Source organism: Euphorbia lathyris, chromosome 4, assembly GCF_963576675.1.
Source record: "Euphorbia lathyris chromosome 4, ddEupLath1.1, whole genome shotgun sequence".
Classification (NCBI taxonomy): domain Eukaryota; kingdom Viridiplantae; phylum Streptophyta; class Magnoliopsida; order Malpighiales; family Euphorbiaceae; genus Euphorbia; species Euphorbia lathyris.
The window spans coordinates 79,434,309-79,458,676 of NC_088913.1; the positions used below are offsets into that span (position 1 = coordinate 79,434,309).

General features: G+C 32.8%; 2 protein-coding genes across 12 annotated transcripts; both read left to right on the forward strand.

Moving 5' to 3' along the window:
- Positions 1–2,733: 2,733 nt before the first annotated feature.
- Positions 2,734–3,551, forward strand: LOC136227262 (uncharacterized). Its single transcript, XM_066015922.1, has 4 exons — positions 2,734–2,835; positions 2,914–3,057; positions 3,141–3,344; positions 3,420–3,551. The coding sequence occupies exons 2-4, from the start codon at positions 2,998–3,000 to the stop codon at positions 3,549–3,551; spliced, it is 396 nt and encodes a 131-aa protein (XP_065871994.1). The 5' UTR covers positions 2,734–2,835; positions 2,914–2,997.
- A 10,497-nt stretch (positions 3,552–14,048) lies between these two features.
- On the forward strand, positions 14,049–24,345 carry LOC136226946 (serpin-Z2A-like). Of its 11 annotated transcripts, XM_066015647.1 has the most exons (10): positions 14,049–14,112; positions 15,015–15,175; positions 15,278–15,293; positions 16,216–16,248; positions 16,342–16,619; positions 16,704–17,163; positions 17,262–17,403; positions 17,801–17,873; positions 18,889–19,263; positions 23,247–24,345. In XM_066015647.1, exons 7-10 carry the CDS (start codon positions 17,348–17,350, stop codon positions 24,048–24,050), a joined length of 1,308 nt encoding a protein of 435 aa, XP_065871719.1. In that variant the 5' UTR covers positions 14,049–14,112; positions 15,015–15,175; positions 15,278–15,293; positions 16,216–16,248; positions 16,342–16,619; positions 16,704–17,163; positions 17,262–17,347; the 3' UTR covers positions 24,051–24,345. The 11 variants fall into 11 exon arrangements, with proteins under 11 accessions (XP_065871719.1, XP_065871718.1, XP_065871715.1 ...); XM_066015646.1 differs by having other exon boundaries at positions 15,015–15,419; XM_066015643.1 differs by having other exon boundaries at positions 15,015–15,415.
- Positions 24,346–24,368: the final 23 nt, after the last annotated feature.

Below are 24,368 nucleotides of genomic sequence, written 5' to 3' on the forward strand. Positions count from 1 at the left end.
CAGCGGCGCTTAGCACTCAGCAAGACACTGACTTAGTCAACTAGTGACTAGGACAGTTTCGTTGCTTAGGTCAGGAAATAGCACTTAGAGTCTATTCCTGAACCTGCTCGTTGGTAGCGCACAACTCAGCTTGACCTCTTTTACTTGGTCAGTTTTAGTTTGTTTTACTCAAGCAATATAAATAAGGAGTTAAGGTTTAGAAATACTTCACTCAGCAGATTTATCCAGGTTCGGCTTCTTCTAAGCCTACGTCCTGTCCCCGGAACACTTCCGAGATTTCAAATCCTCTACTGAGCTCTTTAAAGGTAGAGCCTCAAACCTTTTACAAAATCAGAAGCTGAGTATAACAAGAGTACCTTCCTCTATACCTCTACTCACTTCTATTCTAATTCACCAAGTACTAAAACCGAGTACTCAGCTTCTCCTTTCTACTTCTAGAAATGATAAAGATTTTGTCCTAAACAACAATTGCTAGAACACCTTAGATGATTGAAAAACAATCACTCTAGACTTTTACACAAATGAATAGACTTTGTAGTGTAAGAATTTGCTTTGCTTTTGATGGAGAACTTTTGTATACGTTTGGTCAGTGTAACGGTTTTTGCTCAAAGTTCTCTGTTGAATGTGGATTCTGAATGCTCTATTTATAGAGAGTTGTGAGAGCTTCTGGTTATTTCGAATTTCAAAATAACCGTTGGAGGGAAATGGCTACAGGTCATTTTCACTCAGTCTGTTAGCAGTTCTCTTAGTCAGTCAGATTCCAGCGTCTTCTGTTCTTTGGTCAGTGTGACAGTATGTTCCTCCATTTTGGGTAACGTCAACTAGACAGCTTGCTGTGTCTTCTGATCTTTACTTAAAGAGGAAATACTTTGTCTGGAAGCTGTCTTATGGTCAGCGGCTGTCTTGTACGTTTTGTCGAGACAGCTCAGCAGCTTCATACCGAAGTTGTCTACGTGGATCTTCTCGATCCTTCTTTACTCAGCATGCGTTTCATTACTTCAACGGCAACGTTTTGAAGACACGCGGGCTGAGTGATCTTGGGTTTGTTTGACTTGGGCCTTGACTTCCATATAGGGCTTGAGCCTTATGATCTTTATGTCTTATGATAAATTATAAACTCAACATTGAACAAACACATTAGTAACAATAAGCCAAAGCATTTAAACTTAGTGTGTTGTAGAATATTTACTTTCACTTAATTAATTTTATCAAATCAAAATCTTGTGGAAAGGTGTTTCAACAGTTATATTGTTTTATTTTTTTGAATGGCATGTTTACTGTATATGTTTCGTGTGTGTTTTCTACAGGCGCCTTTATGATGTGATTGTGAATAATGATAGATTGGATACCACCTTCTCCCTTGTTGATCCAAACATAACTAATCATATTGAAAGAGTTCATAAGATTGGGGAGAAGATCAAGTTGTTGACTGAGAGATATGAACAGTCCGGCAACAAATGTTTGTATCTGATACCGCGAAACAAAGAGTATGCATTATTTGTCTATACTGATGATTTTTTTTGTTTAATAATGTATTATAGTTTTACTAATGTGTTTGTTTTCTTCAGTTATCATTGGACTTTGACTGTCGTTGATCTTGAGCGGAAACGTGTTTTTCTTTTGGATCCATTGAAAACTCGTTTGGGTTTGGAAAATGATCAATGGAGATATGTTGTTGATGAGTATGTTTAATAATCAAATGCTCTTTTATAATGTATTTTATTTATTGAATGCAATAGTTTGACATATATATGAATTTGTTTTGCAGATCTATTATTTCTTTTTATCATGAGAAGGTTTTGGTAAAATGGATTTACCCTGTGGTACGTGTTTAATTTGTATGTATATTTGTGTATTTTTTTTATTGTTTTTAAGTTGTTTGTGTTTTATTTTGCAGAATATTCCATCTCAGAAAGATACAAAAAGCTATGGGTATTATGTAATGAAGTATATGGATGATATAGTGTCTGAGAAGGTGTTGAAAATTGACAATATTGTAAGTGTTTATTCTTTGAACAATTGGTGTTTTTTCTTTGAACAATTGGTGTTTATTTTTGGAACAATGAGCTTTAATATATGACATTTTGAAGTTATAGTTTTGATGCATTATTTTAATTGTGATATGTTTTTTAGTGGGATAAGTATGCTAGGAGGTCATCTTACGGTGTAGATGTGATGAATGAATTACGTCGAGATTTGGGAGATATTATTTTGAGATGAGATATGGTCTTGATAATGAAAATGGTGGAGGAGGTCGTGTAAGGAGGATTGTTAAGGAATCTAAGTACCTCCATTCTCCTTTTATTTCTCGGCATCCAAAGTTGCTGGATAACATGGATAGTCGTAAAAGGAGGATTGTTGAATTTGACTGAGTCCTGTTTTAAGCAGGTAAGTTGAAGTTATGTTTGTTATATGAATTTATATGTTATTTTGGCATATACTAATAGTTTTTTTCCTTGTTTTGAAGTGATGTATTTTTCAGTGATGGACAAACATTTATTGATAAACGGGAGATTTTATCAATGTCTGGTCATGATCATATTGTCAATAATATTGCGGATGCTTGGAGTTCAATTTTGAACACTGAAGAATTGAAGAAATATAATGGAAAACCGATTTTTTTTTCAGTACATATCCTTTTGTATGTTTCCTAACTTTGTAATTTTGTTTTTTGTTTTCATTCTGTTAATAATTGTTTTGCTAAATGTTGTTTTGATTATTTTGTAAACTCTTCTGTTTTCTGGAGCTAGTAGATCAAGAGAATATAATTTTAAGGAAAGGCTTCAGAATGAACTTTCTTTTTTCAAATTTAAAAACTTGGCTGATGTTGAATTGGTAAGTTTTATGGTGGAACAGCAGCTGTTGAATACTGTTAAATGTATTGAGATACTAATGTTTTTTGGTGTTTATTAGGTGTTTTTCCCTGTTATTTCTCATGGACATTTTTATCTGATTGTTGTCAACAATCTTTCAAAGTCTGTTGAAATATTGGATAATATGACACTCCCTCGAAAAATCAGTCGTGCTGATAAGTATGATGATTGTCCAGAACAATTGGTATGTTGTAACTTGATTTATTTGATTCTTTGTTTTTTTTTTTTGTATATGTGATAACATATTTTCTGATTTGTTTGTTGTAGTTAAAATCCTATGCTCATTTTGTTTTAAAAAATGATGATTCTTCATTAAAACAAATGTGTGCATACAAAGTGCAAATCCTGAGGATGAAGTGGAGAAGCAATAATAACCACAATGATTGTGGTATTTTTCTTTTGAAGCATATGGAAACATACATTGGTCAGAGTGTGAAGGAGTGGAATATTGGATTGACAAAGAATTCTAAGGTATATCTTGTAAATTCTTTACGTAACAGTTTGTATTACTATTATTCTATTTTATTATATCATTTTTTTTTGCAGGGAAAAGACTTTAGAAATCTTAGAATTTTTTATTGCTGGAGCATTCTTTTGAATCCAATAAATCAACTTATTGAAGAAATTGATGAGAAGTCAAAAGAATGGGTTGTTGGAGCTGGATTAAATTTAGAATAGCATATTTTTTATGTTAAATTTGTAAATATATTTTAGAATTTATAAATATACTTTTAGAATTTGTATATAAAATTTTATATTTAAAAAGGTTTTTCAAATTATGTTTGTTTATTCTTAACAGATGTCAATTTACTCAATATTTAGCATATATAATTCATTTGGAACAGACGTTACATTTATTTTGAACAAATGATATATTAATTCGGAACAAACTATATAATTACATTGAACAAGTCGTAAAATTTTGTAGAATTTATCCATAGCCTTTTTTCAATACTCACAACCACTTAATGGTACATTAAGTTGGAACAAATGTTATAGTTATATTAAACAATTTGTACAATTTAGGTATACTTTTGGATCAATATAAGAGCATATCCAATGGTTCATACTCACAACCACTTTATATATATCATCCATTTAATAAAACATCATTTGATTAAACAAATTGTGTTGGAACATAGTACTAATTATATTTGAATAGTAAATGATTTTAGATCACATTATAGTAAATAAAAAGAATGTAAATATTTTTGATTGATCAACGTAATATTTATTCCGGAACAACATATGTAATCAGATTGAACAATACAGTTCATGGAATGGAACAAATGGTTCATTATTTCGGAACAAATGATATAGTTACATGGAACAAGTGGTACAATTTGATAGAATTCAGTATACAACATTTTTCAATACTCACAACCACTTAATTGTATATTAAGTTGGAACAAATGATATAGTTATATTAAAGAATTTGTACAATTTATGTATACGTTTGGATCAATATAAGAGCATATCCAATGGTTCACACTCACAACCACCTTATATACATTAGTCATTTAATAAACATCATTTTATTAAACAAATTGAGTTGGAACATAGTTCTAATTATGTTGTAATGGGAAATGAGTTTAGATCACATTAGAGGAAATAAAAAGAATTTAACTATTCTGATGGAACAATGTAATATTTATTCCGGAACAACATATGTATTCGAATTGAACAATACAGTTCATAGAATGGAACATAGTACGTATACCGTTGGAAGAATATAAGAGTATATCCAATTGATCATTAAGTTTGCTTTTGAGGATTCATCCTGTAAAATAGAAAATGAAATGATATAGTTGCATTTTTTTCAGTAATAAGGGATCAATAACTAATCATTGTTTGTTTGAATATAATTAATACATGGTATATGTTTCATTAAAGTTTTAATTGTTAATAAAATGAATACAGATTTATTTTAATCTGATTTTAATTCATACCCTTTGCAATAATAAATAAATGAGGAAATACTCATTGATTCTGATACGAATAGTTTAAGAGACTGATTTACATATTTATATAGGAAATAATACCAATAGTTTAAGAGACTGATTCACAGTTTTAATTTAGTTTGCATTTAATAAATATATTCATATACGTAATATTCTTAATACTGTTGAGATTCCCAATATACATTTATTTTGAATGAAAAGTCGTGTTTCATTGGAGGAAAAGTAGAATTTGAAGAGTCTAAATTATTAAAAGCTTCTGAGTTTCCCAATAGATAATCATTTGAATGAAAGAAAGCGTGTTTGATAGTATGAAGTTGAAGAGACTAAATAAAATTCTATAAATAGTATTACTCTCTTTATTGATCGTATTTTTTTAGTAGAAGTTGAATTGGAGCAAAGATGTCAGGAAGCAGTTCGAGTTCGTCTAAGAGAACGAGGTCTTCTTCTCCTGTTGAACCTTTAGTACGTAATGAACGGAGTGAAATTCCTGATGAGCTCTTTAAAGTTATTGAAGATATGGAGGAAACTTTTATGGAAGGGGATATTGACGACATCATAAAGAAGCTGAAGGGCATGAAGGTTTTCATGTCTTTATTTTGTGACTCAATGATGTCTTTCATTGAGAAAGGAATGGAGGAGAAAGTGGAGTTGAAGGAGGAGCTGGAGGAAGTGAAGAAGAATCTGAAAGACCAGATTAAGAAATATAACAATGATGTTATGGGTCCTGATAATGATTTTATTTAATGTTTTTTTTTAATTTTGAACAATTGTTTATATTTTTATGTTTTTATGTTTTTTATGTTTATGTTTGTATGTTTTTTTTTATTTAATGATATATTTTTTTTGTTATGTTTTTTATACTGCTATATATTATTGATGTTCATATATTGTTAGTGTAAAGATATGTTGTTTGAAATTAACACACAGGTTCAGTACGTAAAGCAGGTAGTTATATTACTGATGAACTTTTTAAGGTCATTGTTGATATGGAGGAAACGTTTATGGAGGGGAATGTTGATTGCATCATGGTGAAGCTGAAGGGCATAAACGCTTTTATGTCTTTATTTTGTGTGTCCGTGATGTGTTTTATTCTGAAACAAGAGTAGAAGAAAGTGGATTTGAAGGAGAAGCTGAAGGAAGTGAAGAAGAATCTGAAACACAAGACTGAGCAATGTAACAATGATGTTTTAGGTCGCAATAATGATCTTATTTGATCTTTGTAAGAAATGTATTATCAAGACATATAATAACAAGTTGTTCCAAAAAAATCACAGGTTTCAAAGTGAAGTCAAATAACAAAATATACTGTTAGAGTAAAGAAAGTTTAGATATAGGGATTTTACCTTATCTCTTTGCTTTTTCTGGGCAGTTTCTAATGTCATGGTTGCACAATTGGTGACCTCCTTTGCACATCCTTTGTTTTTTCTGTGATTGTTCAATTGCTTTCTCTTTTTCTCCCTTCAATCTTTTCTCACTGTTTGTAAGCTGAATCCCAGTTCCTTTGTTTTTAGAAATTTTAGGTTCTTTGATTAGAACTTCAGAGGGCCGACTTGTTCCAACCAACATCTCTATGTCTTGAATTTTAGTAAAATTGTTGATGTTCTTTCTTTTCTTTGCTTCCAGCTCTGTCCTCAATGTTTGAATGTTTCTTGTGAGATTATTTAGGTCCTCTTCATCCCCTTCAGCCAAACACACAATCATGTGAATCTCACTCCATAAGTTATTCAACATTATTTTCTTTCCCATTGTTCTAGCACATTCCTCTATAACATTATTTTGCAATGTTATCTCTGGTAATATTTTTCATCTGTTTAGGACATACTGGTCAGGAATTTTTTCTAGCATCCTATCCTTCCATACGAGTACCATATGTCTACAGGGAATTCCTGCTCTATTGAACATCTTGCATAAACATGTTGTGTCACTGTTGTCTGTATTATAAACAACCTGATATGTTGTTTTTTTTACCTTTTTCTCTTACAGTGATTCTGCATTTGTCAGTGTGTTTCTGTATATCATCAACGCCACATTTAAATGAAGCATCTATCACTTGTTTTTGAAATTCATAGAAGATTGTTCTTGTAAATACTTCTGATCCATGCTTTTCGATAGGAATTGGTGTTTGAGTCATAGGTATTGAGTGTTTAGAATCATTGTCATTTTTTCCTTGTGCATGTCTTTGTGCTTCCATTGCACCCTCAAACCGGAGGAGGAATTCAATGAGAGTTAAATGACTTTTTTGTGAAAGAAGTGAAGAAGTGATTTTCACTTTCTGACCTTGAGGTTGTTCTCATTAAGCCCGCTAGGAATGAGTCTCTGAAATAAGCAGAAATCCATGTTGATCTTATATCATACATGTGTTTCAGCCATCCATGTTCTTGTAAATTGAATTCCAAAATAATTTCCATCCATTTTTGTTCAAACTCTTCTGGTTCCAATTCTACACTCCACATGCAAGAATTTATCTTTGTAATAAAATCTGTTTCTTGCATTATTTGTCTTCCTGTATTTGTAAGAAAAGAGTTTAGAATACAATTAATGTATGCGTATTGAACAACACATATATCATTTTGGAACATTTTATGTATTCATATGGAACAACACATGTATTATGTTGGAACATTGTATTTATTGAATGGGATAATAGAAAATAAATAGTATAGAATTATTTTTCGTACCTATTTTGTCTGACATCTTCTTCATAATGTGCCACATGCAAAATCTGTGTTCTGTTTTTTTAAAAACATTTTTTATTGCAACTATCATTGCTGGATCTTGGTCTGTTATCAAGTAAGTCGGCTCATTGTTGTCCATTGCTTTCAAAAATGTTTTAAAAACCCACTCAAATGATGCAATATCTTCGTTAGCCATGAAACAAGATGCAAATGTAATACATTTTTTATGGTTGTCAACCCCAGTAAATGGTCCAAATATCATATTATACCTGTTCATTGTAACATAAAAATAAGTTTTCTGTTTGAAGAACATGATACAATTTTTGTGTTTCAAAATCAGTATATTAATGGCAGAAAGCAATAATTTTATGCCAAAGATTATTATGTAGTACCTGTTTGTGCTATATGTTGTGTCAAATGAGACCATATCACCATAAAGAGCGTAGTTTTTGATACACACATGATCTGCCCATAAAGCTCTACAGAGTCTGCATTCTTGATCTACTTCAAATTCGAAATTAATGCACTCCATAACTCCTTTTTTTTCTGAAAATTATCTACAAACATTTGTTCATCTGAATCCTTAATATATGCTTTCAAGTCTCTCTGGAAGTTTTTAAAATCTATCTTTGATGCACCAATATTTCCATATCCTCCATAAAGTTCCTTTGCTTGTCTATAAGTTCTTAGAGGACCAACATTCATCTGTTCAACCAAATCAGAATTTATTTATTTTTAGATGAAATGAGTAAAATTCTACAAGTAAACAAAATACTTTATTTATAATGCATAACTATTATGAAGAAGATTTTTTACCTTTGCATTATTAACTACCATCTTTTTCAGTAGAAGGTTCATGTTCCTGCCCTCTTTTTGATGTTGTACACATCTTGGAGTGTATAGAAGATGATTATGTTCTTCTTTAAACTGTGTCACTTCATAGTTTCCATTGTCGAAAAGTTTGATAATCATTTTAGCACTGTATCCTACGCAACTGAGTATCCTTTTTCTGGTTTTTATATCACTAGATGTTGCTTTTCTTTTGTGATATTTGTAACCTTCTTTATTGCATACAAAAAATTGTTCTTTTATAACACCTTGTTTCTTTCTTGAAGTTGATATCCTACTATTAAATCCAGCAGCACATGCATATGATTTGTAGAATTCTTGAGCTTTATTATAATTCTCAAATATCATTCCAAGAGCAGGTTTTAACTCATTTGAACAATTAGGAATCCATATTTTTGTTCCGTTAGGGCTGAGTCTTGTGATTACTTCTGGTGTGTAAGGTACAATTGCAATAGAAGAGTAACTAGGCGAAAGCAAATCTACAAAACAGGTAAGAGAGTTGAGATTAGGACAAATATGTACTTTGAACAAATGGTACATTAGTTCGGAACAATTAGTATATCTAGTTTGAACAAATAATATATTAATATGGAACAAATGATATATTCACATGGAACAAGAATTACAATTTATTAGAATTTACAGTACAGTTTTTGTTTGCTCATTAGTGTAAGAAAGCTATTATCAAGTCTGAGAATAAGTTTAGAACAACTATTATCAAGAAATCCATATATATCAGATAAATTTCAGATAAATCTATTATCAACAAATCCATATATATCAGATAAATGTAAAGTTTCAGATATAAGCAAAATACCTGGAGATGATGTTGTGGTCTGTGCCATATTGCACTGATTGTTATCTTCAGATTCCATATTTTGTTGTTCGTATTCCATATTCAGATTGAATTACATGAATACAGATGAGAAATCAATCGATAATGTTGATGTCAAGAGAATCGATCAGTAATGTTGATAGTAGGAAATCGATCGATAATTCAACGGAGAAGAAAATCAGAGTTTAATCTCAGATTAGAAATCGATCGATGATTGTGAGAGAAGAAAATCGATCAAGAATGTTGAAGAATGAGTTTGATTCGCGCGTTATCTAGTTTGAACAAATAATATATTAATATGGAACAAATGATATATTCACATGTAACAAGAATTACAATTTGTTAGAATTTACAGTACAGTTTTTGTTTGCTCATTAGTGTAAGAAAGCTATTATCAAGTCTGAGAATAAGTTTAGAACAACTATTATCAAGAAATCCATATATATCCGATAAATTTCAGATAAATCTATTATCAACAAATCCATATATATCAGATAAATGTAAAGTTTTAGATATAAGCAAAATACCTGGAGATGATGTTGTGGTCTGTGCCATATTGCACTGATTGTTGTCTTCAGATTCCATATTTTGTTGTTTGTATTCCATATTCAGATTGAATTACATGAATACAGATGAGAAATCAATCGATAATGTTGATGTCAAGAGAATCGATCAGTAATGTTGATAGTAGGAAATCGATCGATAATTCAACGGAGAAGAAAATCAGAGTTTAATCTCAGATTAGAAATCGATCGATGATTGTGAGAGAAGAAAATCGATCAAGAATGTTGAAGAATGAGTTTGATTCGCGTGTTTTTCCTGTGAAGAACAGAGGAGAATTGACGCGTGTTTTTTGTTTGAATTTTATTGCCAAAACGACGTAGTTTTGTTGTGTCACACAATAAGCTTATTGTCACAACTTAAGCCCTTGTCACGATGGATCTCACACACACACACACACATATATATATATATATATATATAATATTTCTTACTTTTTTATTTTTCCTTTTTTACTTTATAACTATAGGAGAATGACGAGAATTGAACCTACACCTGATGGATTCACAATCCACTGTCTTGGTCGGCTTGGCTATATACTTCTCTGATACTGATGGGTGTTGAAACCACCAAAAATAAATATAACTTTACTTGACAGAAATATGGATTTGTAAAAAGGGTAAACAAAGGTCGAACCCTAGGGATTAATATTTGACGTTCTTTATTTCTTCTCTTAATTGATATTAAAATGAATATAGTGAAGTAACAATGGGGGTTTTTGAATTGGGTTGAAAGAAATCATGAAAATATTTGGTTAAATGAAACAATTGGATCTTAAAATAGAAATGAGATAATATTTGTGGAAACACCCAAATATGGATTTGTAAAAAGGGTAAGCAAAGGTCGAACCCTAGGGATTAATATTTGACGTTCTTTATTTCTTCTCTTAATTGATATTAAAATGAATATAGTGAAGTAACAATGGGGGGTTTTGAATTGAGTTGAAAGAAAACATGAAAATATTTGGTTAAATGAAACAATTGGATCTTAAAATAGAAATGAGATAATATTTGTGGAAACACCCAATCAAAGGTAATACCAGTTTAGAAGCTGTGTTTTTGTTAACCATCGACGGGAAAGAAATGGTTTATTATTTAAATCAATATTGAACATGTTATGGATATTAGCCAAGAGCTGTTAGTCCAATCCTTTCCGTAAGGATGAGTGAATCAAGTGTGGCAAGTAATTCATTCCTGGTTAACTAAACAATCTATCCTTAGCGGCTTAGATTTAATCTAATTAAAAGCATTATGATTTGGAATAACCATGTTTAGATCCATTAATCTACTCACGAGACTAATGTAGATCTAATCATGTTGCCAATTTCTACTTGTAACCAATACGAATGAACAATTACGGATTCAATAATATTGGTTTAGTAAATTGCGCCTGAATCTAAAGCATTAACTGGCTGAGATTAACCCCCTAATTCATCGACAATGAGAATTGATTTTCTCTGAAGCTTTAATGGAACTATGAACAATAAAAGTAAATTAATGATAAACCTAGAAAGGCAACAACAATCTCATAACAATAAGAAACCTGAACTTGATATTAACCTTTAACTGAGAAATGAGTTTAGCTACCCATAGCCATGAAGAACAAAATACTTCTCCAAATCAGAAAAAAGGGGAAAAATCTAAAAACTATCTGAGTAAAATCGAAGAAGAAGAAAAAGTATATTCAATGAGGGAACATTCCTCCCTATTTATTGACTTATCTCAATCTTCTCATGAGATCTATTTCAAAAAGAAAGTGAATAAAAGTAGCAACTGAATGTTTTTAATTTTGAATTTCGAATTGAGATATCCTCCTTGTGTTTGGACTTTTTGACTGAACGTGTGGACTGTCTTAAGGCTGCGCACGTGTTGTCCAGAATTTGGTCTTGGGCAAGACTGACTCTGGTTCCGATGTCAAGAACTGAATTTCGTGCTTAACTCTCCTGATAGGCAAAATGACTCTAATCCAGCAGTCGAAATGCTCATTTTCAACAATGTGTGCTTGAAATGTTAGGAAACACAAAAAGATGCAAAAACATGTTGAACCGGCCTATCCGATCCGGGTTTAATAACCTTGATAATAATAATACTTCTAGGGCTCATTTGATTCGTGGAATAGATAGGGAATATAATAATTATTCCTAAAGAATAGATATTCCCACATTTGGTTAATTTTTTTTTGATGGAATAGCTATTCCATGGAATCCATATTCCTTAATTTCATGGAATAGCTATTCTTCGATTTTTCCAAGAAATAGATATTCCTAACATGTATTTTTGTAATTTAGAAAATTATCCTCCATTAAATTCTCAATTTTCTCTCTAACCATTTTTTCAAATACTATAAATTTTGACGAATCCATAATTTATATCATAAAAACCTGAAAAATGGAAAAACGAGGAAAACATTAAAAAATGTAAAACACGAAAAATATGAAATAAGAAAAACATAAAAACGTTACAAAACATGAGAATATAAAAAAACCATGCAAAAACATGAAAACGTTAACAAACGCGAAAATTCAAAAAAAAACACACAAAACATGAACAACGCGAAAAAATGACAAAACACGAAATTTACAAAAACGTGAAAAAATACAAAAAATATGAAAACGTGAAAAATGCTAAAACAAAAAAACGTGACAATATGTGAAAAATGTGATAAATATGAAAATACAAAAAGCGCAAACAAAACACGAAAACGTGAAAAAATATGAATAACATGAAAAAGTAACAAAATGCGAAAAATAAAAAAAAGCAAAAAATACGAAAACGTGAAAAAGAAAAAAACGCGAATATATTAAAAATGCAAAAAAAAAAATACAATAACGTGAATAACACGAAAACGAAAAAAATGCGAAAATATGTTCAAACACGAAAAACAAGTAAACAGGAAAAAACGTAAAAAAAAATGCCAAAAAAATATGAAAAAACACGAAAAACAAGTAAATATGAAAAAACGTTATAAACGCATTTTTCACATTTTTTGTGTTTTTAACGTTTTTCATGTTTATATATTTTTCACGTTTTCATCATTTTACAGTTTTATTTCATTTTTTCTTTTGTTTTTGTGTTTTTATGTTTTTTTTCGTTTTTACTGTTTTTACTGTTTTCCACCTCTCTTTTTTCGTTTTTTACAATTTTTCCGTTTTTCATATTTTTATTGTTTTTTTTTATTTTTCGTGTTTTTTTCCGTCTTTCATGTTCCCATTTTTCTGTTTTTTTATATATTTTTTAAATTAATATATATTAAATATTTGAACAATTTATAGGAATACATCTAAGGGTAATATTGTCTTTTGAATGAAAAAATTATCTATTCCATTTTATCTTATTCCACCAAACAAACATATGAATAATTATTCCAATGGAATTTCTATTCTATCTTGCTATTATATTCCTTTGGAATACTCATTCTATTCTGTTCCATTCCATTTCGAACCAAAGGGCACCTTAATATTTAGTGTCAGAAGCAATTTTATCTCTAATATTTGGACAAATTATTAGGAGCACCCGGTTCTCCATGTTAAATGGAAGACCTCTCATACATATTTTGACACATGTAACATGGACCCACATATATTACAAGAGACTCCATTATTTTAATTATTACGTAGGATCACACTACATATGTCCAAATATGAATTGGGGGTATTCCGAGTGATATAGAAAACCGGGTGCTTAATATAAAAACTAATAATATTTAGAGCTAAGAGCAATTTTACAGGACTTCTTCCTCCTTCCACCGTCGTTCTTGATTAATTCTAATCACAACTGTCCAGGACCGGTCCTGACAATTTAGGGGCCCTAGGTAAAACAAGCAGTAAGAGCCCCTTTAATATAAAATTTACTAATTGATTTTTATTCATATCATTGCATAAATTAATTTTTAAATTTCAAATTTAATCAATTTAAGATAATAAAAAAATGAAACTTTTTAAAAATTTTAAATTTAATCAAATTAAAAATAGTTATTTTAAAATGAGGTAATAAAATGAAACTTGTCTTCTTACTCTTAACTATCCATATCATTTGTATATTAAAAATATATCAAAAAAAATTACAAAATGGACAAACTCATACCCTTTTTAGTTGGAAGACAATGTAATACCATTATGCTAGGTTGAATTTATTTATAATACTTAAAATATAAGCAATTTATTTACAAAACTAATTTTTTTAGACCCCTTCCGGCCTTGGGTCCTAGGCCGGCGCACCCTGCGCCTAGGCCCAGAGCCGGCCCTGCAACTGTCCAACACAACCAACACCTGTTCTTCGTTATAAAGTCCGTAACATCTCTGTTTTGGACTTTCTCCGTGGTTTCGAAGTGAGAAAGTGAACCCTGTTCTTCTCTTACTGGTTAGTATCATCTTCTTCCTCTTCTTCTTCAATTTTTCATTTGTAAATATGCTTCTATTTTGATTTTTTCATCATAGCCATGTAAGATTTGTTTTGTTCTTCTCATTTTTTTTCTTTCCCTGTTTGAACCTTTCAAGTTATGCTTTGAAAAATCGTGGTTTTATTTTTCAAGTTGGATTTGAATTCGTTCAACGTGAATTTTTTCTTAATTTAGGAAAATTTTCCTTTTCAATGGAAATCAAGTTTTCATTTCGAGGTTTCTCATCAGTTTATGTCGCCGTATCCTTAATTTGTCTGTTTGTATTCTTGATTTTATGGATCCCTTCTCAAGGGATCTAGTAGCTCTGCCTGGTCCTGTCCATGATCGGAACTACCAGATTTTCACCTTCCTCCATTGGCCTCTCATCAGTATATACCTTATCTATGGTTTTAAGGAAATTAATATTAGTATATATAGACTCTTTATAGTATTATTTCAATGTTCAAAGGTAGATTAGATGGTTAAATATGTATTTTCCTATTTAAGGGGTTCTAGGTTCAACTACTAGCATTGAACTAACATAAAATTAAATATGTTCACTCTTTTCATGTTGGACACTTTAATGTTTCAGCGTAACAGGCTGGACTTTGCAAATTTATCCTCAACCGAATGGCTAAACTTAGCCACCCCAAGTCTAAATTCCTGGCTCCGCCACTGGCATCTCCCATTGCTAAGAACATTTAATAGGTTTTAATCATCTGCTACCCTTATAAGATGCATCTTTATGTTATAGAATCACTACTATCGGTATTTTTAGTTGATCTCTTTGCCATAGTGCTTGAGTTTTAGTACATGATTTAGGCTTTGTTTTTATGTCATGTGCTTATTGCATGTCACTTTAATAAATGCTGTGTATCTGCAGGTTAACTGCACATTTCATTGTTCAAATTGGCAAGAACTTCGAAGCAATGGACATGGGAACCAAGGATGGCAGAGAGCTTGGTCCTCTCACTTGTGGATCACAATGGTTTAGGAGCGTCAATATAGTTTCCAAGATGAGGACGTTTTACTTTTTGATCTTTAGTAAATAATGAATTTGCTCTTCTTATATTTACATGTATATGTGCACACATTTGATTGATCTGCTGAGAATGGTTGGAAATAATGTTTTATTCTCTGATGCAGAGTGCAAGGCAAGATGGTAAGTGCCTCTTGGAGCAAGTTTCAGACTCAAGGAGTCTTGCATGTGGTTTAAAGTTCCTTTGCTCCAGTAGTTCTTCTTTGTCTGCCACTTTTTTAGGCTTGAGCCATGCTTTGAAATTTGTAGGTGACCCCCTGATAACACCTTTTCCATGCTAATGTGAAAGTTTATGTGTTTGACTTTGACATTTAGTTTCTTTTCAATGAGTAGTGCATTTGATTTCAAATGGTTGGTGGTGATATTGTGATTGTCCATATAGGGTAAGGGGGATATTATCTCATTCCTAAAGCTTTCAGATTGAACTCATGTTCCTTACTTTATTGAACAGATAACAATTTAACACATGTCTATGTGTTGGTGGACCTACCACAAGGTCAGTTTGATGTCTTGGAGGAGTATGTAGAAATTTTTCGGCCAGAGCAGTATGTAAAAATTTTTTGGCCATTAGTTTTGGAGGAGTTCAAAGCACAGTTGCATAGTTCCTTTCTGGAGATGTCTTCATGGGATATGTATTATGGCAAAATATTAGTTATTTAAGTTTAGAGGGTGGATGATTTTCATCTTGTTCGTTTTTTTTCATGATGATAATGATTCTACATCCCCCAAAGGCTATAGAAAATGACCTTGTTTTGCTAACAAAAGAATTCCCACAAAAGAAGTGCCCTGATATTCATATGGTTGGAAAGGTAACTATAGTCTAAATGTGTAGTTTCATTTTCAAATGACCATTATATATTTGAGATGCTATTTGTATTTGCGTGTATGTTTGCATTTCAGATTCATCAGCAGTGACAAATGACTAAATGATACACTGAAATCAACATCTACATAGATCATGAGCTTCTTTTGACTCTTGTAACTTAGATCTCCTGATTTTTACATTATACTTAATGATGTCCTGAGTAACCTGCTTCTTTCTCAGGTGGAGAGACGGGAGAGAGACAACAAAAGAAGGGCAAGTGTACTCTCAGATTCTATTTTCTAAATGGATATTCACGTTTAAATCCAGCAAGGAAGCTAGTAATCCAACGCGGCAAATGGCATGCAGGTCGAATCATGAGCATTACACCTCTATTTGCTAATAGTTCATCCGGTACTGGGCCAAAACTTAGCCAATCTATTGCACTTGCAAGGGCATGGCAGGATGCTGCTTTGGCTAGTCAACTGAACGAGGACGTGAGGCGAAATGAAAAGTCCGTGGAAGGTTCTGTTAGGAGAAGGGTTCTCATTTGTGCTCAATCAAATGCAGCAGTTGATGAGTTGGTGTCAAGGATTTACAGTGGAGGCCTTTATGACAGTGATGGAAAAATGTACAAGCCATATATTGTAAGAGTTGGTAATGCAAAAACAATTCACCTAGATTCACTGCCCCCTTCTTTATTGATACCCTTGTTGATCGTGGCATTGCAGGTGATGCCAAGAATGAATCAAGTACCGGCTCTTCTATAACATTGCGTACTAAGTTGGAAAAGTTAGTGGACTGCATTAGGTATTATGAGGCTAAGTGTGCTAACACACAGGATACGAACTGAGACCTGAAAAACTTTCTAGATAGTGTAACAATTAAAGGGAATGACTGATCTCAAGCTTAGCGGTGAAGCTAGGTAAATTATATGAAAAGAAGGAACAAATCTTCAAAGATCTAAGTGCTGCTCAGGCACAGGAGAAGAAATCTAATGAAGAAATTAAGGCTGTGAAACATAAGATGAGGAAGTCTATACTGAAGGAAGCTGAATTAGTGGTAACTACAATAAGTGGGTGTGGTGGTGACCTCTTTGAGGTTTGCTCTGAATCCATTTAAAGTTGTAAATTTGGGAATCCATCCGAGCATACACTTTTTGATGGGGTTGTTATTGATGAAGTATCTCAGGTAAACGTTTATGAACTCTCAGTTTGCTTTCTCAAGGTTATTGATGTAATTAGCACTGGCAGTTAGACACTTTGAGCTTTGCACTTTTGTATCTGTAGGCTCTGGAACCTGCTACTTTGATCCAAAACAACTTCATGCGGGAGTCCTCTCCATTGTGGCTAGCAAATTTCTTTATGAATGCAGCATGTTTGAGCGTATACAAAAGGCTGGTTATCCTGTTACCACATGCTTACCAAGCAGGTCAATTGGCTTTTTCTTACCTTGTCTGAACTCTATAAATCATCGTTGGATTTTTCAATATGATGACTAATGAAAATACTTCGTATGCCCTACTTGATTGACTTTCCATCTTGTCAATATTAATTTGGTAAAATGTATATTTAAGCTCCTGATCAATTTGTTTTTAATGGATTAAGCATTTAATCTTTCCAATGGATACATTAAGCCCTTGATCAAGGGCTTAATATATCCATTTAAAAGATCAAGGTCTTAATCAATAAAAAATTAAATTGATTAGAGGCTTAAAAATGCAGTTTTCCTATTAATTTTAAAATGTTCATGCCATTCGAGATATCAAGTGTATATGTACACAAAAGACATTGTATTTATTTGCAAACTATTTCCTTTCATAGTATAGGATGCACCCGGAGATTTGCTGGTGTCCTTACTCTCATTTTTATGATGGTAAGCTGCTGAATGGACAGAAGAGGGTAAGCTATCCTCTCATTATTGATAAATAATATTTAATAATTTTAATGATAAAATAATAAATAAGAAGTGAATGCGAGGAGCATTGTTGGAGATGATATGTATTAGTCACTCCACAAATCACTAAGAGTCAATTGTTTATATTAGTTTTTAGAAAGTGGACTAAGAGTCTCGTAGAGATACTCAAAATACCAACATTTTGTACAGTTTATAAACAATACTTTAACGTGTTAAATATGAAATTTTAGGTTAAATTCTTAGACATATTTCACTTTTTTTTATTAATCGACCCCTGCCAAAATCTAAACTTCAAAAACTTTACAGATCAAATTTTTCATTAGTTATAAAAATGTAATGTATAATAAATTTTTAATAGGCTGCGTTAGAAATTCCTTCTAAAACCTACGGTTGTAGCTCAGTTGGTAATGAATATTGACTTTGTAGGAAGATACCTCATATTTGATTTCCATAAAATAATCTAAAAATTATTATCACAAGGAAGGTACCAATGATTTAATGGGGGAAAAAGTTCCCCTAAAAACATATTAAGATTTATAATACTATTTTAAGGTTACTCGGTTTTCAGTTATTTCGATTCGGTTCGGGTTGAAACCCGAACCGACCGATGAACACCCCTACAAACACCGCTAAATTAAATGCAATAAATAGGCCGACAAAATGGATATAAGGGAGACAATGGTGAGAAAAAATAAATTGGTCATTGATTGTACATTTATAAGTTTTTCAGTTTCATTGAATCTCTTAGCACTAGATTAGGAAATCCCATATATATATATTCAATTTGATTTATACTAGGAAGGTTATTAATCTGAATTATATTATATTAGGAAGGCTTTTTTTTATGCCTATTTAGGATTATTTCTTTATAAATTATACCTACTTTCCATTAGAATTCATCTTTTAAATTACTGTTTAACTTGAGGATTCATTATTTCTCTGAATTCTCTTAATTCTTGGATTCATCAATTCATCAATATCGAGACCAAAAAATCTCAGAATAAGATGGAGTTTGGGATGCGTATTGCAAAGCATTCGATTCTCAATGAAATCAACAATGGCGGCAAGAAGAATGTGGTATTGTCTCCATTATCGATTCATATTGCTTTGAATATGATTGCTTCTGGTTCGACAGGTCAGACTTTAAAGCAGTTGCTACACTTTCTTCAATCCGATGGTATTTCTCATCTCAATGCTCAGACTTCCATTTTAATGGAACTTGCCTCCACCGGATATACTGGTGACAGCGGACCGATGATACGTTTGGTTAATGGCATATGGGCCGATCTGCTTTTCCCTTTGAAGCATTCTTTCAAACAGTTGGCAGAAGACGTTTACGAGGCCAAAGCTGAATCTGCTGATTTTCTAAACAAGGTATAAACCATATTCTGATTTAATTTTCCTATGTCGGATGGACACTCTTCTTTATTAACCTTTTTGTGTTTTGTGTGGTTTCATTGCTGTTTTCTAGCTAATTTTCCCCGATATCTGTGTTTTGTGTGTTTTCATTACTGGTTTCATTACTCTTCTTTATTACTCTTTTTGTGTTTTGTGTGGTTTGGGTTTTGTGTTTTGTGTGTTTTCATTACTGGTTTCATTACTCTTCTTTATTAATCTTTTTGTGTTTTGTGTGGTTTCATTACTGTTTTCTAGCTAATTTTCACTGATATCTGTTTTTGTTTCGATTTCATTTTGTCAAAACCCATGTTTTGAATCAATAAAATTAGAACTTAGAAGAATAGATAGACAGGAAAAGAAGAGAAAGAGAATAGAGAAGAGTATAGAAGAAAAGTTCGGGAGAAAGTTTGTATTGATAATTTTCATAGATAACCCTGCCTCACACCATACCTGACCTTATATGCTGTTAGTACAGCTGAGGTCGCAAAGGTAAGAATATAGTGTTCATCAATGACTGGAATGTGGTGGGAGCATTAGTCAAGCCAAATGGCATGACTAGAAACTCATAATGGCCAAGATGAGTTCTAAAAGCTGTCTTATAAACATCTTCTGCTTTCATTCTGATCTGATGATATCCAGAACGCAAATCTAGCTTAGTAAATATCTTGCAACCATTCAACTCATCAATCAATTCAGCAATAAGTCGTTGAATTTCATTTTTTTGATGAAATGAGTATCTATAGGGTCTGATATTGACTGGCTCAGTTTCAGGCTTCAATGGTATTGAGTGGTATGTGTTCATAGTGGTGGTAAGGAAGTAGGTGTTTGGAATAGGTGTTGGTACTTAGTGACTAGGGCTGAAAAGGGTGGTTTAGTTTGTGGTAAGGGATCTTTAGGTAGGGGTTTTGGAGTGTGGGGATGAAGTGGTGAAACTTCAGTGATTGTCATTAAAAATAAGGTGGATGTGACCCCTTCCATCCTTTATGAAACAGCTTGTTAACTGATTTGAGGGACATTGCTTTCAAGGACATTTCAGCACCCATGCCTATCAATTCAACCTCCTTACCTTCTTTATGAATCAGCAACCTATTTTTCTCAAAGTCAAAAGTGACAGGAGAATGCTGTCTCATCCAATCTGTGCCAAGGATTACGTCATAGTCACCTACCTAAGTCTAGCACTCTGAGGTTGAACTTGAACATAGAGTGATGCATCGACCATGAACAGTCATTACATTTAGACTCCACCACCAGTTGCCTACCATCTGCTACAGTGACAGCAGCAGGTTTCACTTTAACTAAGGGAAGTTTTGCCTCCTTAGAGCCTTTGATCCACAAAACTGTGGGTACTACCACTGTCAATGAGAATCAGTATCGACTTCTTTTGTAGGTTGCCTCTGAGCTTAAGGGTACCATCAGTGTAGCCCCCATGAAGTGCATGAATGGACAACGAAATTTGCTCTGACTCCTTCATTCCTTCATCATTCATCTCCTCGCCTTCTACTGCTACATCAATTTCTTCCACTTCACCCTCATCTATGTCCTCCCCACTGATAGCATGAAGCTTTTATTTGTGCACTGATGCCCAGGGAAGAAACATTCCCCACATTTCCAGCACAACCCTGTAGTTCTCTTAAAATTAACATTGGTTGAGGTGAGTTTGGGATCATGTGGTTTTGGTATAGGGTTTAAGGCATTTGAATTGGAGTTTTTGGGTTTGATAGTGGAAATGGGAGATGGTTGCTAGGGTTTAATGGCCGGTTTGAAGGTGGATTTAGGCTTGACAGCTTCAAGCATATCCTTAACATGAATTTCTTGTAAACTGGCTTTTTTAATGGCAGGGGGTTCAAAAACCCTTACAGCAGATCTTATTTCAGATATGAAGCTAGAAACATAAAAAGAGTCAGGAATTGTAGGGTGAAGCTAGAAACATAAAAAGAGTCAGGAATTGTAGGGTGAACCTTTTCCATTTTGAGCTTTAGAGCTTCAAATTGATCCTGGTAGTCCTGTAGTTTGAGTGAGCTTGGCCATCTGCTCCACCACATCATTGGTTTCGGTCTCCTGGAACCTTTTGGTGATTGCATCTGCAAATTCTTCCCACATAACATCAGAGCGCCCCTTCATCCAATTCTTATACCAACGTTCAGCCTTTCCATTCAAATAAAGACCCACCAGATCTACTTTCCTTTCCACGGTAACTTCAAACAATGAAAAATATCTATGGCATTTTGCTGAGCCAGTTCTCTACACACCCTCGAAAAATGGCATATCACTCTTAGGTAACATTTTGTTGAAGTAAGGGCCTCTATGAGATGAGTCACCAGAATGAGAACCGTGTGGATTTCCCAGGATTCCCTTCTCATACTGAGGATTCCCTTCTCAGAGTGAGTTTCTGAGTGAGAATACAAAGGTTTATCTCGAAAGGGGTTAGGTTTAGGAGTTTTGGTAGGTGAGGCATTATCAGATCTGGGTTGAATCAATTTCACCAGATTGGTGAAAGATTTGTCTAATTTCTCTTCTAGAGATCGCTTTGAATTAATCTGATCCTGATAAATAGAGTCCAACAGTTGTTGCTGTGCTGTTTGGACGTCTTGCCAATGGGCCTGCATCATTTGCAGTTGAGTAGCAGTTGCTTCAACCTGCTCCTTCGTCTGCAGATTCAAATGTTTAATCTGCTGCTCTAACGATTCCATAGCTGTTCTTTGAGCACGTTTATCTGCTCTGTAATTTCGAGTAGAGTTAGAGACCATACAAGTATGATCGCCGGTGGAGGAACGGTGTCTCTGATACCAATGTCAAAACCCAAGTTTTGAATCAATAAAATTAGAACTTAGAAGAAAAGATAAGACAGGAAAAGCAGAGAAAGAGAATAGAGAAGAGTATAGAAGAAAAGTTCAAGAGAAAGTTTGTATTGATAATTTTCATAGATAACCCTGCCTCACGCCATACCTGACCTTATATGCTGTTAGTACAGCTGAGGTCACAAAGGTACAGAATAGCTGTAGTACAACAGCTGGTATAACAACTTACATAAAAACCAAATAGCCCTAACAGAATTCTCTACTGATGATAGCAGAATAAAACAACAGAAATAGCAATAACAGAATTAACTTCCAGAATAGTAAAAGACAAATAACAAAAATAATTAAAGGCAAATAACAGAATTACTCCTTCAACTTTCTACGCCTCACATATGTGACACATTTCCTGATTAATAAAGAAAAACCTGAAGTACAATTATAGGTGAATTTATGACAATTATAGGTGAAAGATCCATAAATTTGCAAAGAAGTACAATGAAAAGATGCTTAGAGTCTCAATAGGCATGAATTTTGCTACCAAGCAATCTCTTGACTCCTTTGCAGCAACAACCTATCAGTTTCTAATCTCTCACTTCTAGATCTGTATCATTGTAAAATGCATTTCAATTGCTTGTGCTTTGACTGAAACATATGGAGAGTGCACCAAGAACAAGCAGCAAGTTTCTCAATATTCAAAATTAAAGACGTGCAATGTTCAAATAGAAGATTAGGGCACGTAATCCACCAAAATCAGAATGTTAAGAGATTCAGAATGGTTTTTTTTTTTTTTTTTTTTTTTTTTATCAAAATCATAAATAAATATTTATTTTCAGTATGCAGATGAAATCCTATGTTTGGTATTCCTTCAATATGAATGGGACTGCAATTGCTTCTCATATGGTCAGTTTGGCCACTGGTTTTTCATTATTCATTTCCATGAATACCTTTCTATCCACATTTCCATGAATACCTTTCATTATTCTTTTTGTGTTTTGTGTGGTTTGGGTTTTGTGTGTTTTCATTACTGGTTTCATTACTCGTCTTTATTAATCTTTTTGTGTTTTGTGTGGTTTCATTACTGTTTTCTAGCTATTTTTTCCCGACATCTGTTTTTGTTTCGATTTCATTTCCTGATTATCAATTTTGTTTTGTTTTGCTTAGGGAGAGCGAGTTAGGAATGAAATCAATTCTTGGGCGAGAGAAGCATTGAAAGGGAACATCGATGAACTTCTCCCATATGGTTTCTTTGATAAAGATGAGATTAAACTTGTACTTGCAAATGCAGTCTACTTCAAAGGTTTATGGGTTGGAGGAGGATTTGATGCCTCAAATACTAAAGATGAAGATTTTCATCTCCTTAATGGAGAAACGGTTAGAGTTCCATTCATGAAGAGATCGGATGATTATTACTTTTATGGATCGCTCGAGGGTTTCAAGCTACTCAAAATGCCATACAAAATTAGCCAATTAGTCCGTAAAAGATATGCAATGTATATCTTTCTTCCTGACAAGAACGATGGACTACAAGAACTAGTAGAAAAGTTGTACGTGGATCCAAGATTTTTTCGTGATAATTGTAAGCTTAAAGCAGTCAAGCTTAGAGAACTGTGGTTGCCAAAGTTCAAATATGAATATGCATTGAATGCTTGTGAGAGCATGAAAGAATTGGGGTTGGATTTGCCTTTTGATGACGAGAAAGCTGAGATTAAAGAGATGGTTGAAACTTTAGATTTGGAGGGAGTCAATGTGTCAAAAGTAATTCAAAAATCTTATATTGAAGTAAACGAGGGAGGCACAATTGCAACTGTTGTCGATGCACTTAGATTTAGTGCAGGATTCTCAAATGATTATTTCACGACTTTTCATCCAAGTTTTGTTGCAGATCATCCGTTCTTGTTTATGATCAAAGAAGATGATTCTGGCATTGTTGTTTCTATTGGAGCTACTCTCAATCCTCTTTCATAGGAATCATGGTACCCTAATTTGATACTTTTTACTATTTAATGCTTTTGTTTGATGGTATAGATTATGGTTATTTTGTTTTTGACAAAGTAACTATTACTTTGTCAAATTTTACCGTTGGATGATGGGTGTAAAATTAATCTAATGGTAACAAATGAGAAAGTAATGGTTAGTGTCAAAAACAAATTAACCATAGAAGACACCACAGTTTGATACTCTCTCCGTTTTTTTATTATGTTGTTTTATTTGTTACTTTTTTATATGTTATTGTGTTACGGCTTTTGGACCGTTGTTTCTATTTGCTCTTTAAATATTTGCTAC